An 18,212-nucleotide genomic window follows, 5' to 3' on the forward strand; every position below is an offset into this window, starting at 1 on the left:
ATAGTCGTATTCTACATTTTATGAAGCCACCCATTTTTTTTGTAGCTTTTTCTTTTGAACAAGTTTTTAATCAACGTTCATTTTTAAGGGCTTTCGAGATTACAGCACAAATTTAAATTAAACGATTGCGTCCAGACTCTTTAAATTAAAAACTAATTGTGAACAAGCTTCAAGCGTGTTTGATAATGAATAAATGAAATGAAATAAAAAATTAAAGAAATATATCTCAACACTTATAAAACAACATAGTATTATTGAATAACAAATAAACATATAATTATAAATCAAAATAATAACAGACATAACTTAAGTAATAACCAACCATCCATATAATAACCACTAACAACATACATATATACCTAACTAATAACTAATCTTGCAATTTGCAAACTATTAAAAATTGCGCACATTCATAGCTAGTTGATGTTTGAAATATATTCAAGGACATAAAACCATTCATAGACTACCTGCAGGATAATTGGTACCGAATGCATGTGTTTGTTATTTATTTAATTCATAATAATATTTGATAATCATGTTGATTTAATATTTCGAACAATTTCACCGACGAACATTCGACGGAAAATATCCAACTGCGTTGGATGTAATATGCTCTAGTGTGTGGGCACACACAGGCGTACCAATATTTTTCTCTTTATCTCATAATTCGATTATAGATATAAACAAATACAAGACATATATAATGTAAAGTATTATCCATACTTTAATAACTAAGAGTGTTCTTAACATTGTCATGTTATGTGAATGAGTGCTTTAATTAAACGTAGAATAATTATATATATCGCGCTCATAGATAATAGCAGCTGTTTCAACGAACATATCGGTTTATATAAATAAATAAACTACTGACCTGTCCTAACGTTGTTCATGATGTAATGATAGCAAGCTTGCATGGTTTCCTCGTCACGGTCATAGCAGTGGATAATTCAGTTTTATATTGTTATAGCTGGTAACGACAAGCGTTAATGACTGTTATGTTTTTATACATATAAGCGATATAATGATGTGTGCGATTTATAAAGATTTATTCTCGTCGAATGATATTGTAACGCTAGGCATATTAGTGAAATGTGTAAATCCACTGGTATTCAATTATTTTTAGTATCAAATACATAATTGTCGTTTGTTGCATATCTGCCTCATTTGTTATTTACTGATCCGGAATTCGAGTTCAATTTGCGGAGACCGTACAGTATCGTCTCTATTCCTAAGACGTGATCCGCCTTATGTAATGGCTTAATCAGGTTTGAGTCAAAGGTTAGTGGAATATCTGGGGGTCCTTGCCAATAACCTGGTGACGGTAAAGGCAACATATCCACAATTTGATCGGATGAATAGGTGACACAACACTGTCACTTTTAGGCAAGCAAGCAGATAGGTTTGAATTGATTGGTAGGTTCGTCTCGGAGATCCTGTACGGCCTACAATGTCTGGATAAGACCAACGCATTGAGTCACTTCCCGGCTTACACATATAATGACTGGTCATGGTTTCTTTAAAGAATATCTGTTTAAGATCTGATGTGAAGCGACGACAATGCGTTACCGGTGTGGCGCAAACCGTGAACCTCACATCATACGCTTAAGGGGTATGCCGTGTGGAACGCAGAGAGGCAGATCATGGTCTGCGAAATCGAAAAACCTCTCTTTGAGAGTAATCGTTTCAATGGCTTCAAAGGATAGGTCCGACAGCGCATTGCGCGCGTACTGATTCTTGAAACCTCGAATCTTATCGCTTCAATGTCTCGATTAAACTCGGAGAGGGCGGAAGACGCATAACTGCTAATAGATTTTTAAATCCATATCCATCAGAATGCTTAATGGCGGAAAGTGCGTTAGGACCTTATAGGATACAATGGGATATCTTCGCATTATGCGGATAGCCACTCTCCGCTACGGACTTATGTTTCTAGTTCTGCAGCGGCGGATGCCTCTGTGACCAAATGGTACTTTAATCACCATCGATGGCACAACACCGTCATAGAGACTTCCTCCCTCGGTCCCCTGAGATTAGTCAGCAATCTATGAATGTCACCCGACAATTTCTCGATCCGTGGGACTAGGCGCTCGTATTGCTTTTCGAAGCCCCAGCGACCATCCAGGACGAGGCCCAGGTATATCATGTACCTGATCACGTGGCCGTTTGAGTCACGACGATTGCCTAAGCCAAGTTATCAATAGAACCTGCGAAAATCGTATCGTTAAGCAGTCCAAATAATATTGACTTATTAGGCCATGCTCTATGATAAACAAGAAAATATGTTTTAATTCGATTCATATTTCCTTCGTAATCTTTTCAATGCACGTGTCACAAGTCAATCTTGGAAATATAACATAATGTCAAAGTAATTGTGAACTACATTGGTTCGACTTACGCATGCCGCAGATCTAATTTGAGAGAGCGTATATCTGTATGTTTTTAGTATCACGAAATTGGTCCAATTTAACCAGTATTGTGTATTTTGAGGTACGATCAATTACGTCTAATATCAATTCGATCTATTCTTTATGTATTTAAAAATATTTAATATTAAGCAAAGTAAACAGAGCGCAGAATGTGTATCTCAATACAAAAATATTTTCATTTGTGATTATTCATAAAATATACTATTTTAAATATGTAGGCTTTGATTAGTTTTAAACGATAAAAATAGGTACTCCAAATTAAAAACAAAAAATACTACTGGCCAGTAACAAATGGAAACTATGTTATGAATGATTTTCACGTTACAACAGGCATGCTTCATAAACAATTGTTAATGTTTCTCAAATATTCAGAGTGTTAGGCACACTACAAGCCAAATAATTAAAAAAAAACTTTTTTTTAATTTATTTTGTTTATAATATTTGGCTTACTAACATTATTTTATTTTAATTAATATAAAGTACAATTATCTACTGGGTATAAATAAATTGAGATGTAGATAGTGAAAAATTTATTTCCTTGTCGCATTCAAGTCTTAATAAATAGTATTTATATAATACTCAGTAAATGCGGAAAAAATATCTAAGACGTTTCACATTTTAAATCGTTAAAAATTGTAAATGATCGAAAGAGTGTAATACTGTTCCGTCTTCTTAACATCGGCCTACTAGACAGATATTTTTGTCTGAAAAATCCAACAACATTTTACTGACACGGGATTTGAACCCGGGACTCTTTTCCGCTGCTTTAGAAACGAGACTAGAACTACTAGACATATTTTGAAGATCGCAGTGACAGCACACGCCTAGCAGTTTAATGAATACATTTTTTATTGTTTGCGAAAGTACATGGGCTTTTGTTTTATTTACAATGTCAACTCATGTCTATTTGTAACTCGAACAATATGTCATAAAGTGTAAAAAAAAACCACATTTATGATAGTATTTTAGATATTGATAATATGATATCATTTGATTCGTTTTCTTTCTTAAATAATCTCAAGTTAAGATTAATCTATTTTATTTATTGGATAGTTTTATACAACAGGATTAGGTAAACGAATTACAGAGTAAAAATTAGGCTATTAAAATATTTTTATTTAAAATATTTGTAACACAATATCATAATGTAAAGCGTAGCACAGCCTGCTTCGGTTTGTATGACCTGTAATGAGAAACCAGTAAATAGTAATCTATGACATGGATTATTGCTATGACAAGGACAACAAACTAGTGTATAGTGTTTGCGGTTAGTAGGAAACAATAAACATTTACATAATCTTTACAATATATACATTTTTTATCTTTATCTTTATCTTTACATAGTATAAAACAAAGTCGCTTTCTCTGTCCCTATGTCCCTTTGTACGCTTAAATCTTTAAAACTACGCAACGGATTTTGATTCGGTTTTTTTAAATAGATAGAGTGATTCGAGAGGAAGGTTTTTGTATATAATAATACATAGACAATATAGTTAAGTAACACTAATAAATTTAAAAGTTTCTAATGTGATGTCGTAAATTTATAATTTTTTTGCGCTTACATTGTAAACGCTGACTGAACCCTACTAGATAGATCAAAATAATGTACTACAGAATTGTACACCTCAAAAATGTCTACAAAAAAGTCCGCGATGGTAGGTTAGGTTAGTCTATCTGTAAGTGATAACCCACAATAACATTTTTTTGTTATTTATTTTTTACCACAAATATTGGCTAATTTTCGAAGCGATTTTAACCTATACAGCATTAATCCTTATACAATGAAATACCTTAAATACATTGTTGATTTAATATTGATCTATATGACCCTTTACAGCATATGATTTAAATGAATATTTTCGAAGATATTACAGATTTAAAAATTGCGGAATATAGCGTTTGCGGTGGTACCGGCCGGCCGGGGCGGCGGGAGCGTGCTATAGGCTCGTCGGGGGCCGCGGTGCTCCCTGTAGCACTTTGAATTTAGCAGCGATCGGACGCGGTTATTATCGGAGCTCTCTAGCGATTGAAATAACAATCCAACCTTCTATACTAATATTATAAATGCGAAAGTAACTTTGTCTGTCTGTCTGTCTGTCTGTCTCGCTTCACGCCAAAACTACTGGACCGATTTAAATGAAATTTGGTACACAAATAGTCTAGAGCCTGAGAAAGGACACAGGCTTTTTATTTGGAAAAAAAGTTCTGTAAAGGGTTGAAAAGGGGGATGAAAGGTTGTAAGTTGTTGAAAGTATTGTCATGTTTAGAATTTTTAGAACTAGAAGCATAAAACTTATATTTTAGGCTGTACATTTATAAAATAACATGTCATGACACCCACTCGGGAGGGAATTTTGGATATTCTACCCCTAAATGGGTGAAATAGGGGTTGAACGTTCGTATGGATTTTTTTAAGTTAGAAACATGAAACTTTATTTTTGGGATACTGATTAAAAAGGAGTAGATACTTATTTAAGCGTTTCTAGATAATCTACCATTAAGGGGGTAAAATAAGGGTTGAAAGTTTTTATGGGAGTCAGCCATTTTTTAAGTAACAAACATGAAACTTTATTTTTGGGATACTGATTAAAAATGAGTAAATACGTATTTAAGTGTTTTTTGATATTCTACCTCTAAGGGGTTTAATAGGGGTAGGACATTTTTTATATAGGTTAGTCTGGAAATCCGTCATTTTTTAAGTTAGAAGCATGAAACTTTATTTATGGGCTACTGATTAAAAATGAATAGATACGTATTTAAGCGTTTCTTGATATTCTACCTCTGAGGGGAGAAATAGGGTTAACATTCCGTATACAGGTTAGTCTGGAAGTCTGTAATTTTTGAAGTTAGAAGCATGAAACTTTATTTTTGCGCCACTGATTAAAAATGAGTTGATACGTATTTAAGCGTTTCTGGATATTTTACGCCTAAGGGGAGAAATAGAGTTTGACATTTCTTATACAGGTTAGTCTGGAAGTCCGTCATTTTGAAGTTAGAAGCATGAAATTTTATTTTTGAGCTACCAATTAAAAATGATTTGATACGTATTTAAGCGTTTCTGGATATTTTACGCCAAAGGGGACAAATAGAGTTTGACATTTCGTATATAGGATAGTTTGGAAGACCGTCATTTTTGAAGTTAGAAGCATGAAACTTTATTTTTGAGCTACTGATTAAAAATGAGTAGATACTTATTTAAGCGTTTCTTGATATTTTAGGCCTAAAGGGCAAAATAGTTGTTAACATTTCGTATTCAGATTAGTCTGGAAGTCTGTCATTTTGTAGAATGTCGAAATTTAATTTTTGGGCTACCAGTTAAATATGAGTTGATTTGCATTTAAGCGTTTCTGGACATTCTACCCTAAGGGCTGAAATACACACCAATGTGGTATACAAAGAGGTATTACATTAACGTAACATTTTAAGTTAATTTGTAAATATATTCATATTCTACGCGGGCGAAGCCGCGGTTAACAGCTAATATCTTATAAATACGAACAATGGACCATCTGATTTAAGTACGTAACAAGTCGCCTCTGTCCCATGGTCCAACCTTACATGTTTTATTTTTGTCCTAAAATTGATATAAGGTCAGTTCGGCAATGACCGGCATACTTTATTAAAATTTTAATTTTTTGATCATATTAAGCCACCTTTACAATATTTGAGACAAATTTTACTTCGGGATGATTAAACATTTAGTTGACAATTAAACACAACTGAAAAAATTAATAAACAATCATTCGTTTATGAAAAAATCATTACTTTTGAAAAACCCCCAAGTGATGGATTTTTCTGTCACATCGGGTAAGTCCGGCTACTGGAAAAAAAATGTATAAACAGACAGTTTACATGATTGTACATATTGGCTATGTGTGTGTTTTTAAATATCAGTTTAAAATATCCCGCCAAATTTTAAATAAATGGTTCCTGGCGGCTTTTACGTCAAAAAAAGTATTTGTCGGATAAGTCCGGTATGCATCATCATTCAGAGTTAAAAAACAATTTTATTACTCAAATATTTTTATTTTTTCTACAATATCAATCTTTATTATTTCTTAAGTAGGTAATTAAATAGAAATAAAAAAAACAGCACACTCAAAAATATTATGACTTTAAAAGATATTATAAAAACTCAAAAGTAGATCGAATTTTCATCACAATTTACAAAAAAATAGGTTAATGTTTCAAGATTTTGTATTAAATCAACTTTTTTTACTATAGATAAGGCAGGAACATCATCACGATCGATTTTTTTTGTCATTTTAAATGTTAGCTTAGGTTTTTTTATTGTTTTATAAAATATTATAGAATACAATGGTTCTTCATTTTCATCCATCGTTTTAATAATATTTTCTATGCGCCCCACGTAGTATGTCCATTTTTGTCTAGTGTAGTATCTCACTAAAACGTCGTCCCCAGTACGGTATGTTGAGACTTCTTCGTCATCATGGTTCGATATTAAATCCATTAGGTCTGAATCGCTATAGCAGCTGATTGAACCAGAAACACTGGTAGTCGTAGAAGATCGTCGTTTACGTATGCTTTTACAGAGTCCCGATGGACCTGGTTTGGGGTTGGAAAAAATTGTGTCTTTAACATTTTTTTTATTATTTATTGATTCTTTATGTGACTGTTGAATAACATTATTGAAATATTTATTTTCTTTCTCTGATAATTTGGCATTCTTATGTTTTTGTTTTCTTTCTTTGACTTTCTCTTTTTCAATATCAGGTTTTTTTATTTGTACATTCGAAATAATATTAATTGGTGTCCGTAAACAAAAAGGGAGGTCACTTAGATTTTTTGCTATAAATGGTTGCAATTGACAATTACTTTTAGACATATTTGATATATTAATAACATCATCTGTAATTGGGGTTTTTGAGCTTGCATCCGTTTTTAACTTCTTATCGATTATTATTTTTTCGTATTTTGTTTGTTCTTCCCTTTTCTTCTGCAAAACATCCTTGTGAGTTATTACTTCAGCACCTGGTGCTACCTTTCGGCGTCGTGGTTTTGGTGAGCTGTCACCACGTTTTAGCTTTTGTAGTAGTAGTTCTTCGAATGTTATATTAAGATTCATTGAAATATTTGTTTTCTCTAAAATAGTCGGTATCTGACGTATTGCAATATCGTTGAAAAATTTTAGTGTTAATGTCAACAAGCTTTTTGGGTTTTTCTTTATATCTTGGTCCATATGCGAAACATCCCGAGTACTTTCATATGCTCTCCAATGTTTTAGTTTTAAGCTATCAAACTGATTTTCATTTATTTCTTCGCGATTTACAGGATTTATACCCGCTTTTCTAAATCCATTACGAAGCATCTGAGAATCTATCCCAGCCCATACTTGTCCAATCAATCTCGCAAACTCAGTTTTTGGCATAACGCTTCCGATGTTCAACCTCTGCCACTGAACCAATAAAGCATCCCACCGATCTTTAAATGGTTTCATTACTGCAATGTCTAAAGGTTGTAAAACGTGACTGGTGTGTGGTGGCAATTTTAAAATTGTTATATTTGCCTTACGGGCCTCTTCAATAATATTCAATCCAACATGTGTGGAGTGTCCATCGTATATAAGAAGCACAGGGCATTTATCTTTGACAATGGGTAAGAAAGTTTTTTTAAAAAATGATTCAAAAACCTCTGTCTCCATCCATCCATTTTTTGTTGCAGCATAAGACGTACCTGGATAGGCTTCAGCAGAGGTCCAAGTGTCCCACACATTTTTGCCTTTATATACTATAAGAGGTGGTAATTTTTCACCCGAAGCGCTGGCACCAAGTAATACAGTCGTGTTGTCTTTTCCAGCAGTTGAGATAACCCTAGTCGCCGCATGGCCTTTAGCACCAACTATCTTCGTTTTCGCAGGGTCCTTAGAGAAGCTCGTTTCATCGACGTTCCATATGGACGACGGTTTGTACTTTAAGTTTAAATCATTTATAGTCTTCTCTAATAGGTCAAAATATGAATATATTATAAAGGGATCTACAGCTTTTTTTCGTGAGTATTCAACTGCTTGTGGTTTTTTAATGGATAGCCCATGGCGTTCTTTAAATGCCAAAAACCAGTCTTTTCCGGGTATACCATTTTTAAATGGTGTAATCAGATTGTTTTTGTTGATATAATCTCCAACTAATTGCAAAACTTCTTTTCTGCTAAGCCCAAAGCCATATTTCTCCATAAAATGGAGATTTGTCGCCAATCTAAATTCATTCTCCGCAGACAGAGCTGTGTTTCGTCCAAGTGTTGTTGATTTAGTTCTTCTTTTATTTACATGATCCATAACAGTCATACGAGGTATTTGGTATATTTTTGAAGCCTTGTAGCCACTCATCCTGCCACTTTCAACCTCTTGTACAGCTTCTCTTAATTTCTCCTTAGAGTATAATCCTCTGTTAGATTTTCTGTTATACTTTCCCATTGTGTATTATCTAAATTACCTGAAAAAAATATTTACGATATTTACACTCTGTGAAGTTATATACGTTTGCAAACAAATAAGGTGAGGCATTAAGTCAGCTTAAGCCTACGTCAAATAAAAACACTCATATTATACAACAGATATTAGTTAGTACAAAAAAAATTGCTTAGGCAGAAAATGTTTACAAAATCTGGAAACGGCGAAGATCGGCGTAAGCCGGTCTTTGCCCTAAACGACTAGACGGACTTCGCCTCTAAACTATTTTAAGGTTATAATGGTTTCATTACAAGTAATTTCTTAAAATATGAGTTTTATTCAATTCTGATATCATAATTAGGTAAATAAATAGATCATTAATGTACTTACTTGCACAGATCCGTATATCACTACATTTAAACACTCACAAAATATTTTTTTTAACAATACGATGTCCTCTCGATGAACGTTGTGAGATAGACTAAATTTAAAATTAAGTTTTTTCTCTCTGGATCGTAACTAATGCCATCTATTTTAATTTTTTAATATTAAAACAGTAAACCATTTTTGTAAATCATGCTGCTATCTGTAGGGCTATTAAGAATTGGTAGTATTCCTGACTATACGGCCTTACCCGCCGGACGGTCTTCCCCGAATTGACCTTACTAATATTATAAATGCAAAAATATCTTCGTCTTAGCAGACGAAAGTTCGTTACCTCGTCATGACTTCTGACCGATCGTAATTGTTATCTATCTATACTTCTATAATGTTCTATATATATAAAAGTGAAATACCACTCACGGATTCATTACGAAATCTCAGAACCTATAACACCTACAAACTTGAAATTTGGCAGGTAGGCTCCTTATAGCGGGTGTACACATCCGCTAAGAATGGATTTTAAGAAATTCTACCCCTCAACGGGTAAAACGGGGTTGGAAGTTCTTCAGTTTGTTGCTCTTTCACGGCCAAACCATTGAACTCAATTTGATGAAATATTAGTAAGAAGCAAGCTTGAGCTCCAAGGAAAAGAAGCCGCGGTTGATTATAGTTAAATATATATTTTACATATATTTTTTTGAAATATAAATATCACTTTATATATACTTACTAACCTGCCCATTACGACTTGGTGTGGGTAAAATTCATATAAAGTTATTTAACATACGGAAAAGAGACCAATTTAATATTTTTTCAATTAAGTGTACAGCGAGCTTATACTTTATTAATATACATTGCAAATCTCTGGAATGTCTAATACAATGTTGCTGGGCGATGGAACATACTCATATGCCGTTATTATTAATAAACTTATTGATTCATATGATTTATTACAATAAGGACATAAATAATATGTATATATAAATTAAAATCGATGAGTCGAGATGGTCCAGTGGTTAAAACACGTGAATCCTAACCGACGCGCGACGTTTTCGTTTTATACCGAGGTAAGCTAAAAGCGATTTAATGTACTTAATTTGTGCTTATAATAATTCAGTCTTACTCGGTGGTGGTAAACATCCTGACGAAACTAGTCCCATACGTTGCATGATGAAATAAGTTCGAAACCTTCCCTTCAAATAGAGAGCATTAGTCCAGTGGGACTAACTATAATCAAAATTATTTTAAAACAACTGCTTCAAGAAGAATGAATTATACCTTCTGTTAACAGTAGATACCACTCATTGCAAGAGTAAAGCCAAATAAACAATTATGACAATGAATTGAAATTATATCTTGGGTAATATTCTATGGTATAAATTGTAGATTCGTGAATAAATGGCGCTTTGAATGTTGGCGTAACTGTTATCGATACTTTTAAAAATAATGTAAATAAATATATATTATTCAAGTACTGTTTTATGTGCATAATAAAGCAAATGTATAATTAGCAAAACGCTTGGAATATGTAAATTTAAAGATTATATATATGATATTTTCTTTGCTCCTTTTGCGATTTTAAGGTCTTTGCGTTTCATCGATCTTTTGCAATGTCCTAGTGCAAATGTTTTTAATATAGAAAAAGCTATTAAGTACTTAATGTAATGAATTTTCATGTAGCGGGTTCAAATTAATCAATCACGCCGGAACGGATGAATGAATCTGGATTCAAATTGGCACAGATACTTGTGAAATTCACCATCTTCATGGCGTCTGATGAACTGAATAATACGTCTGAAGAAGAAGAATAGTTTAATATTTTTTTACTATTATAGGACATTTTTTAATATTACAGGACTTTTCTTTTTATCCGGACGATAACAAATAAAATGACTGGTATTACAATGTTTACGCGGCCGCCTACGTACCACACTACTAGTGTCAGTAGATATGAGTCTTTCGCGGGTTGTTTTTTAAATATAAAATAAATTCAATGTTAACGGTAATTTTGAATCGAACAGCATTTTGGTGCTACTTTTGGAGTGACTAATGAGCGGGAAAAAAAGAAACAGTATAGACGGTGAATTGAGACGTAAAAGGGGCTTCTTGGAAAAAATTGGATTTGTCAAAAAAAATTTAAAAATATTTTTTTATACTATTTAATTAAAATCATAGGATAGATCCTAGGATAGATTTTTTGGTAAATTATTTGACACGTTCTATAACTGCTGGCTATGCTTTTTTTTATATAATCCCTACAGATTACGTCCGGCTCTTGTTTAACTATAATGGATTGCTGGATTTTGTTTTTTGTTTTGTTTGCTTATAATTTATATTTAATTATAAAAATAACATGAATTTTTCCTTTTATTTTATATTGTTGAGTGAAAATAAATACCTCCTTTTTGTGAAGGTAAATCAGAGAAACCTCTAGCTTAATTCCCGCTTCAACCCTCTTACGTTCCTTTTGAAATATCACCCCTGTTAACGGTCTCACGTCTAACTTTAATAACAATAGACAAATATATGTGAACTTTATTTAATTCCAATAATAATTTTAAATTCAATAAAGTTAAAAGGAAATTACATGTTTTATAGATTGAAAATTTTAAATTCGCCGTTAATCACCATAGCTCCCCAATACGGTTTGGTAGATATACATGTTACATGCGGATTTACATCCGATTCCTACAGGTAGTTCCATCATCGTCGAGCACAATTATAAAGTCAAATTTAACATATGAAAATTGAGATTATGAGAACAATATGATATTTGAACCACTGGCTAATTTTCATAAGAAAGTTTTGTATGGGTATTTTAATCTTTATTTTCCCGATTCTGATATGATAGGGTAGATGTACTATAGCTTACACCAGTATGGATTCCACGTGACGTCTGCAACGCTGCACGGACGAATCACATTAGATTAAAATAATTATCCTATTTATAGTAAAAAGATTATGTTTAGATGATATGTACAATAATCTAATTAGGTAGAACAGCTAAATGTACAAGCATGATGTGGATTCACATAGATAAAATTCAACGATAAATAAAATAAGCATAGGATGTGGATTCGCTACCGTCGTCTCGTATTGAAAAAAAAAGTTACAGTTTAATAATTATATATCTAATAAATGAAATACCTTTACCTGAAATACTTTATCTTATTCGTTGTGGACAATATTTGATAGTATGAGCGTTGTCACCTGTGGCGCCACAACGGCGACAGGAGAAGGCCCGCAAAATGGGACATCGCACCCGACCTTTTCCGTCTTTTAAGGCGTGGGTTGTATACCAGACTTCTGGTTGTCCATTATTCTTGCAGAACCCACACTCCTAAAAAAACAAGTTTAACAAAAAAAAATGTAATGATCTCAAGCATTCTTAATAAGTCTTCTATTAAACGTAAATTTAACTTAATTCATTCGGTATCGACGTGATGGTTTTTCGCTTCCATTAAAATACTTTAACATACAAGTTATGTATATGTATATAGGTTGAACTAACGCAGGATAGGTCATAAAGGCCAAAACTCATAAGCAAGGCGTTAAATTAAGTATCATAGTGTTAATTTAAAGAAATTTCCATTTTAAAAATGAGGCTCAATTTTTTGTTGTATTCATAATTTTCAAGACTATGAATTTAGATACAACATCGGTGAACAGTTGCGAACGATAGTTATTGATTTTACAATACAACCGTGACATTGTTAACTGTATAAAGAGGAGACTGAGCAAAATCTATATTAACATTATAAATGTGAAAGTAACTCTGTCTCTCTGTCTGTCTGTCACTCTTTTACTGCCAAACCAATGAACCAAATTTGATGAAATTTGGTATGAAGCAAACTTGAAATCCAAGGAAGGACATAAGCTTTTTTTGCCCGACTCATTACAACCAAGCACCTTATAGTAATAAATAAATAAATATATTTGACAAAACTTAGATATTAAATACGAAATACTTTGTAATTTTGAAAATTAACCTTTATATATATGATATACTAGCTATAAATGCTCGGCATGCGTCGGAATGCCTTTTTAAGGTTTGTAAACTATTATCCGATATGACTTGCGGTAAGTTAATCTACGTGTTTAAATGTACCTACTACTTTACTACTTGTCATGGCCATCGGTTGAGCTATGTTGAACATAACAACTTCTATTTATATGACCATTGAGCGAATACTTGTATCGTTAAGTGGTCAAATTTCAAACATAATTAATATTGATAATATTTAAGGAAAACATAGGTACATCAGTACATGTGGTCGAACATATTTTTTTACTCTATTTATGTTTCCAGCATTTTTAATAACATTATAAAAGCTAAAAATACATAAAAAGCGCTGGATTAATTATTGTCTTTATCTATTTATATATAGATATTAGGTATATATATATTTATTATATAGGTAAGTAGACGAGTAAAAGATGGAAGGTGGTCACCACCGCCCATTGACTTTAAGCGCTGTAAGATATGTAACCCTTTCCAACATCGCCAATACTCTACCAATCTTGGGAGCTAAGACATTATGTATCTTGTGCCTGTAGTTATACTCAAACCGGATTGCTGTTTGGCGGTAGAATATCTAATAAGTGGGTAGTACCTACCCAGACATACTTGCACAAAGCCCTACCACCAATTAAATATATACAATTGTCTGACTATGTTTCTTCTACCTTCAAATATCCTCACCAAATATTTTTGTAATGAAACCCGTTGCTGGCGGAGTGTGTCGGCGTATTTCATTAAAAGATTGAATTGGTTTGACGACAAGGAGAATAGAGCAGCTCGTTGCAAGCACATGGCCTTTTCAAATTCCGATTGATGCTTGGACTCTGCAATTTAAATAATAATTATAACAATAAAACATATGACAATTGTAAGCCGACTTTTATTTAATGTTTTAAATTATTATTTTTCAATTGATTTTTATATTTTTATTAACAATAAAATATTATTGACTGCCGGTAATTATATTTTGTGAATGGCAACAAAATGTGTGCGGGGAAGGAGGATACGGTAATTTGATTCGTTCGGTTTTGAGCGTTGAAGGAAAAACAAAAGAAATGAAAAAAAGAGAAAAATGTAAAGTCAAGGGAAAGATAAAGTAAGTGATTGTGATCATTACGGAGTTTCATTTTGGACATATTTTATTAAGATTACACATTTTTATTCTGTTTCAATGTGTAATTTTAAAACATCAAATTACAAGAGATGTAGAGCTCTTTTGAATATATTTAAGCCCTCTGTCACATCCACGTTATAGTATTAGCAAAAAGATTTTATGTACACAATACGTTTTATTTATCATCTATTTCATGAAGGCTCATTGTTAATACGTTTGAAGACCTTTGTTTAAAAAAGAATATAGAGTCATCAAAAATGTAAATAAAACATTCCACTGAGTTTCTGTTGCCGGTTCTTCTCAGTTCTGAGGTAGTAGAGTAACAGGTAGTAGATAAAAATGAATAAGCAAGTGAAACACTCCTATGAAGTATAAATATTTTAACTTGATTTTTTGTCAAGTTACTTGACAATACATGAACAAGTCAACACTATTCTCACCATTGAGTAGATATTTGATTCGAATTTTATATGGATTTATTACACAGATTTTTTTCCCATACTTTCCTAGTTAAAAATGTGATAAGTTAAAACCATCTTATATTTTTTTTATTTGTTCCTCTTGAAAAGTCGTATCTTGTTCCTACGCTCTGTGTAATCAAAGGTATCGATATTACATATTCTGGTGATATTCACACCGGATCGTGAAAAGGAGAAATAGTGCCTTTATTATCTTCAGATTTTATTTAATGTCAATATTTTGGTAATCGAAGCTAGATATCTCCGCGAGGAGTCAATAAAATGACGTCAAATAACGATAATACATTATATAAGAGTAACATTAATTACATAAGAAAGAAAATCAAGTTCAATGAACGGAGCAAAATAAAACAAAAAGAAAGACAACAAACAAACACTCGAAAAATGGTATGGACACCAAAGAAAGAAGATATAAATTAAAAAAAGATAGTTATATCTCTTGTGAAGCTACTAAAAGCTCAATTCGTTTCGCCGCTTCGATGTAGATTGGATGAAAAAAAAAAATTGTGTACGTATGTATATAACGTTCTCCTCCTGTTTGCTTTAATCAATTTAAAAAGAGGAAGTTTATCATCTGTATGTACTTCACTATATAAAACAATAAAATTATAAATAAATAAGCCTAAAATTACGACTAGAGTCACAGCGCTTAATTTGTTTTATTACTATATTTCCCTCACTACTGGTACGAGTTGAATTATAATCAGTAGGATTTAGGACAGTCGTGGTGCCTACCTAGATTTAATAATGGGATATAGCTAGGTATTCTATTCCCATAGTTATCATAGGTTTTAAACAATATTTTTTTACAATATAGGTTTATTTTTAATTTGACATCTGTAGGTAGACGGGTGAAAGACCCCCTGATGGTAATTAGTCAGCACAGATTATAGATATTGGTTCATTAAGATATATTAACTATACATAAAATTTCGAAATCTCCACGTTCTTTGTAGCCAGTGTAAGTACAGCCTGTACTTACATTGTCTCACTCACCCTTCAAATTGGAACATAATATTACTATCTATTGCTGTTAGGCGGTAGAATATGTTGGTGGTAATGGTGGCACCTACTCGGACGGGCTTGCACAAAGGCCTACCACTAAGTTTAACATTAACATACCGTCTTTCTTATTCATATTCTGCATCTTGTCAGTATAATTTCGTTCATAACCAACATTTTCACCGTTATCAATAGTCACTTGAGCTTCTAATATTGCAGGATCCAATTTAACAGCCAATAAAACATCTGCAAGAAGGCACGTAATTATAAAAGCTAAAAAATGTTCTTATTTCTTTAATCACCTTTTGTTCTCTTGATACTTATTCCTCTTTGTTATAAATAAATTGAATACCGATTATTTACTTGAAGGGTGCTGTAGCTCCACCAGTGGAGTCTGCGCGTAGTATGTCAGTCCGTCAATTTTAAATTTTTATTACGTGTAACGAGAAGGGAATAACATTACGAAAGATTATTGTAGTCATGAAATAAATGAATGCGTGTATTTCAAGAAGCGTTCCTAAGCAAGTAGAAATAAATAAGTCAAAGAACAATAACCATTATATTATTTCCAAGTTCGAATTGCAATATAGAGTGAATAATAAATAATTGTTACTATTGCAATTATTATTGTCCTTGTTGTATATCTAAGGAAAAATCTTGATTCAAAAGTGATTAGAGAATTTCTTTTAATATAATTATTTATAATTGATTGCAGGATAAATACATTTAATTGTAAATAATTAGATATTATGTAAGGGGGTATGTTCTTTAATTAGTAGAGTAAAAAAGTATCACGCAAGCTACTGAATTTCTTTCCGGTTCTCTTTGGGTGAATGTGGTGATTTGAATGTTTGATTTTTTAATTAAGACTCCATTTGAATAACGTATCATATATATATAATGTATTTTGTTAAATTCGTATATCGGCTGATATAAATTCGTTAAATTTTATTTATCAATAATAAATTGTGAGAGGAAAGCAGGATTACGACGGGAATTGAAACCTTGGCCCAGTTTACATATATAATATAATAGTACGTGGATAGAATTTGTTTGAAAGAAAGCTTATTTAACACAAAAACAAATCGCATAATAATTATATTACAGAGTAATTATAATTGATGTTCAAATGCAATTTTTTTATACCAACTTTATGATTGTTGAAATTGAATTGTATTCCGATCCATTTAAAAATAGGTATTAAAAATAGATTATGCACATAAAGTAAAAAAATACTATATTAAATGGCTTGCTAAACTATATGTAAATATGACTTCAAACAGTTGAACTTAGAAGGGTAAAAACGTATAGCACAGAACAATATACACAGAGATGTGCTAATCCTTTCTCTTTTATTTCTTATAAATTTAATAAGCATGCAATATCAATTATACGTATAATTCAGTTATAAAATACTGTCTACAATATTTAAGACTATTTTATTTTTAGGTAGTTATTAATAAGCGGCAATGTAAAGAGTATGTTAAATTGAATTGGCCCATTTGTTAAAAGAGCTTATAATTACTCTTTTAAAACCATCACTGAAAGTAAAAAAATATTAAGTCGTAATCTTACCGGAATGAAGGTTAGATTTCTCTCGAACTAAAGCAATATTGGGAATAGAGGTCTGAAATATAAAAATGACAAATATTCATTATATTTTATACTTTGTTATATTTATTTTACAGGAGGATTATAACAGACCCGAGGAACAGATGGCTCACACATTGTTTAAACACATTAGCTTGTATCTCCGTATCGATAATGTCCGGCAGAGTTAATTCAATTATTGTTGCGCGGACGCTTTTTACAGTGAATAAATTATTAATGATACTTTTACACTTAGAATCGCCTCTAAATCTGTCATACCAAGACTATTTCTATTATTAACTGGTTTTTCTAAAATCAATAATTGTATTTTACAAATTAAATTAAAAAAAGCAGTTAATTTAATCATATCTTGAAATACGTATACAAATCAAGGAACGTTATTATTTTAAGTACATACATAATATGATATCAATATTTGAAAATCATGAAACACTTGTCCAAATAATATTTAAAACATACCTTATAGGATATTGGCAATATTTCTTTATATATACGTCCTTCTTTGAGAGATTCGTTGCAAATTGTTGTAACATCCATTATTATATAGGTTTTTTTTTAAAGCAAGTTGTAACGAAAGGTAACAATATGAAGAAAATGATTGGTAACTACTTATACATATTATGTATATAATATAAATATTAATTACAACCGTATTCGTTACAATATGTCTACCCTCTTTTTTAACATTTTAACCACGTAATAATAATAAACTAGTTTCTTCAAAGATTATTCAAAAATGTGCTAAGTGTGAATTAATTTATAATTATGT

General features: G+C 31.9%; 1 protein-coding gene across 1 annotated transcript; it reads right to left on the reverse strand.

Annotated features, from left to right (window-relative positions):
* Nucleotides 1-3,478: 3,478 nt before the first annotated feature.
* Nucleotides 3,479-18,083, reverse strand: LOC113397854 (uncharacterized). Its single transcript, XM_064216610.1, has 6 exons — nucleotides 17,903-18,083; nucleotides 17,408-17,459; nucleotides 15,953-16,078; nucleotides 13,919-14,061; nucleotides 12,370-12,556; nucleotides 3,479-3,609 (listed from the first exon to the last, which is right to left on the reverse strand). The coding sequence occupies exons 1-5, from the start codon at nucleotides 17,978-17,980 to the stop codon at nucleotides 12,380-12,382; spliced, it is 576 nt and encodes a 191-aa protein (XP_064072680.1). The 5' UTR covers nucleotides 17,981-18,083; the 3' UTR covers nucleotides 3,479-3,609; nucleotides 12,370-12,379.
* Between the last annotated feature and the right edge of the window lie 129 nt (nucleotides 18,084-18,212).

Source organism: Vanessa tameamea, chromosome 13, assembly GCF_037043105.1.
Source record: "Vanessa tameamea isolate UH-Manoa-2023 chromosome 13, ilVanTame1 primary haplotype, whole genome shotgun sequence".
Classification (NCBI taxonomy): Eukaryota; Metazoa; Arthropoda; class Insecta; order Lepidoptera; family Nymphalidae; genus Vanessa; species Vanessa tameamea.

Excerpts from the sequence above, each read along its gene's own strand:
- LOC113397854 (XM_064216610.1), bottom strand. The coding sequence starts at position 17,980 with ATGGATGTTACAACAATTTGCAACGAATCTCTCAAAGAAGGACGTATA. Across the intron at positions 17,460-17,902 it reads TATTGCCAATATCCTATAAG|ACCTCTATTCCCAATATTGC; the intron begins GTATGTTTTAAA and ends TTTATATTTCAG. Across the intron at positions 16,079-17,407 it reads GAAATCTAACCTTCATTCCG|ATGTTTTATTGGCTGTTAAA; the intron begins GTAAGATTACGA and ends GCCTTCTTGCAG.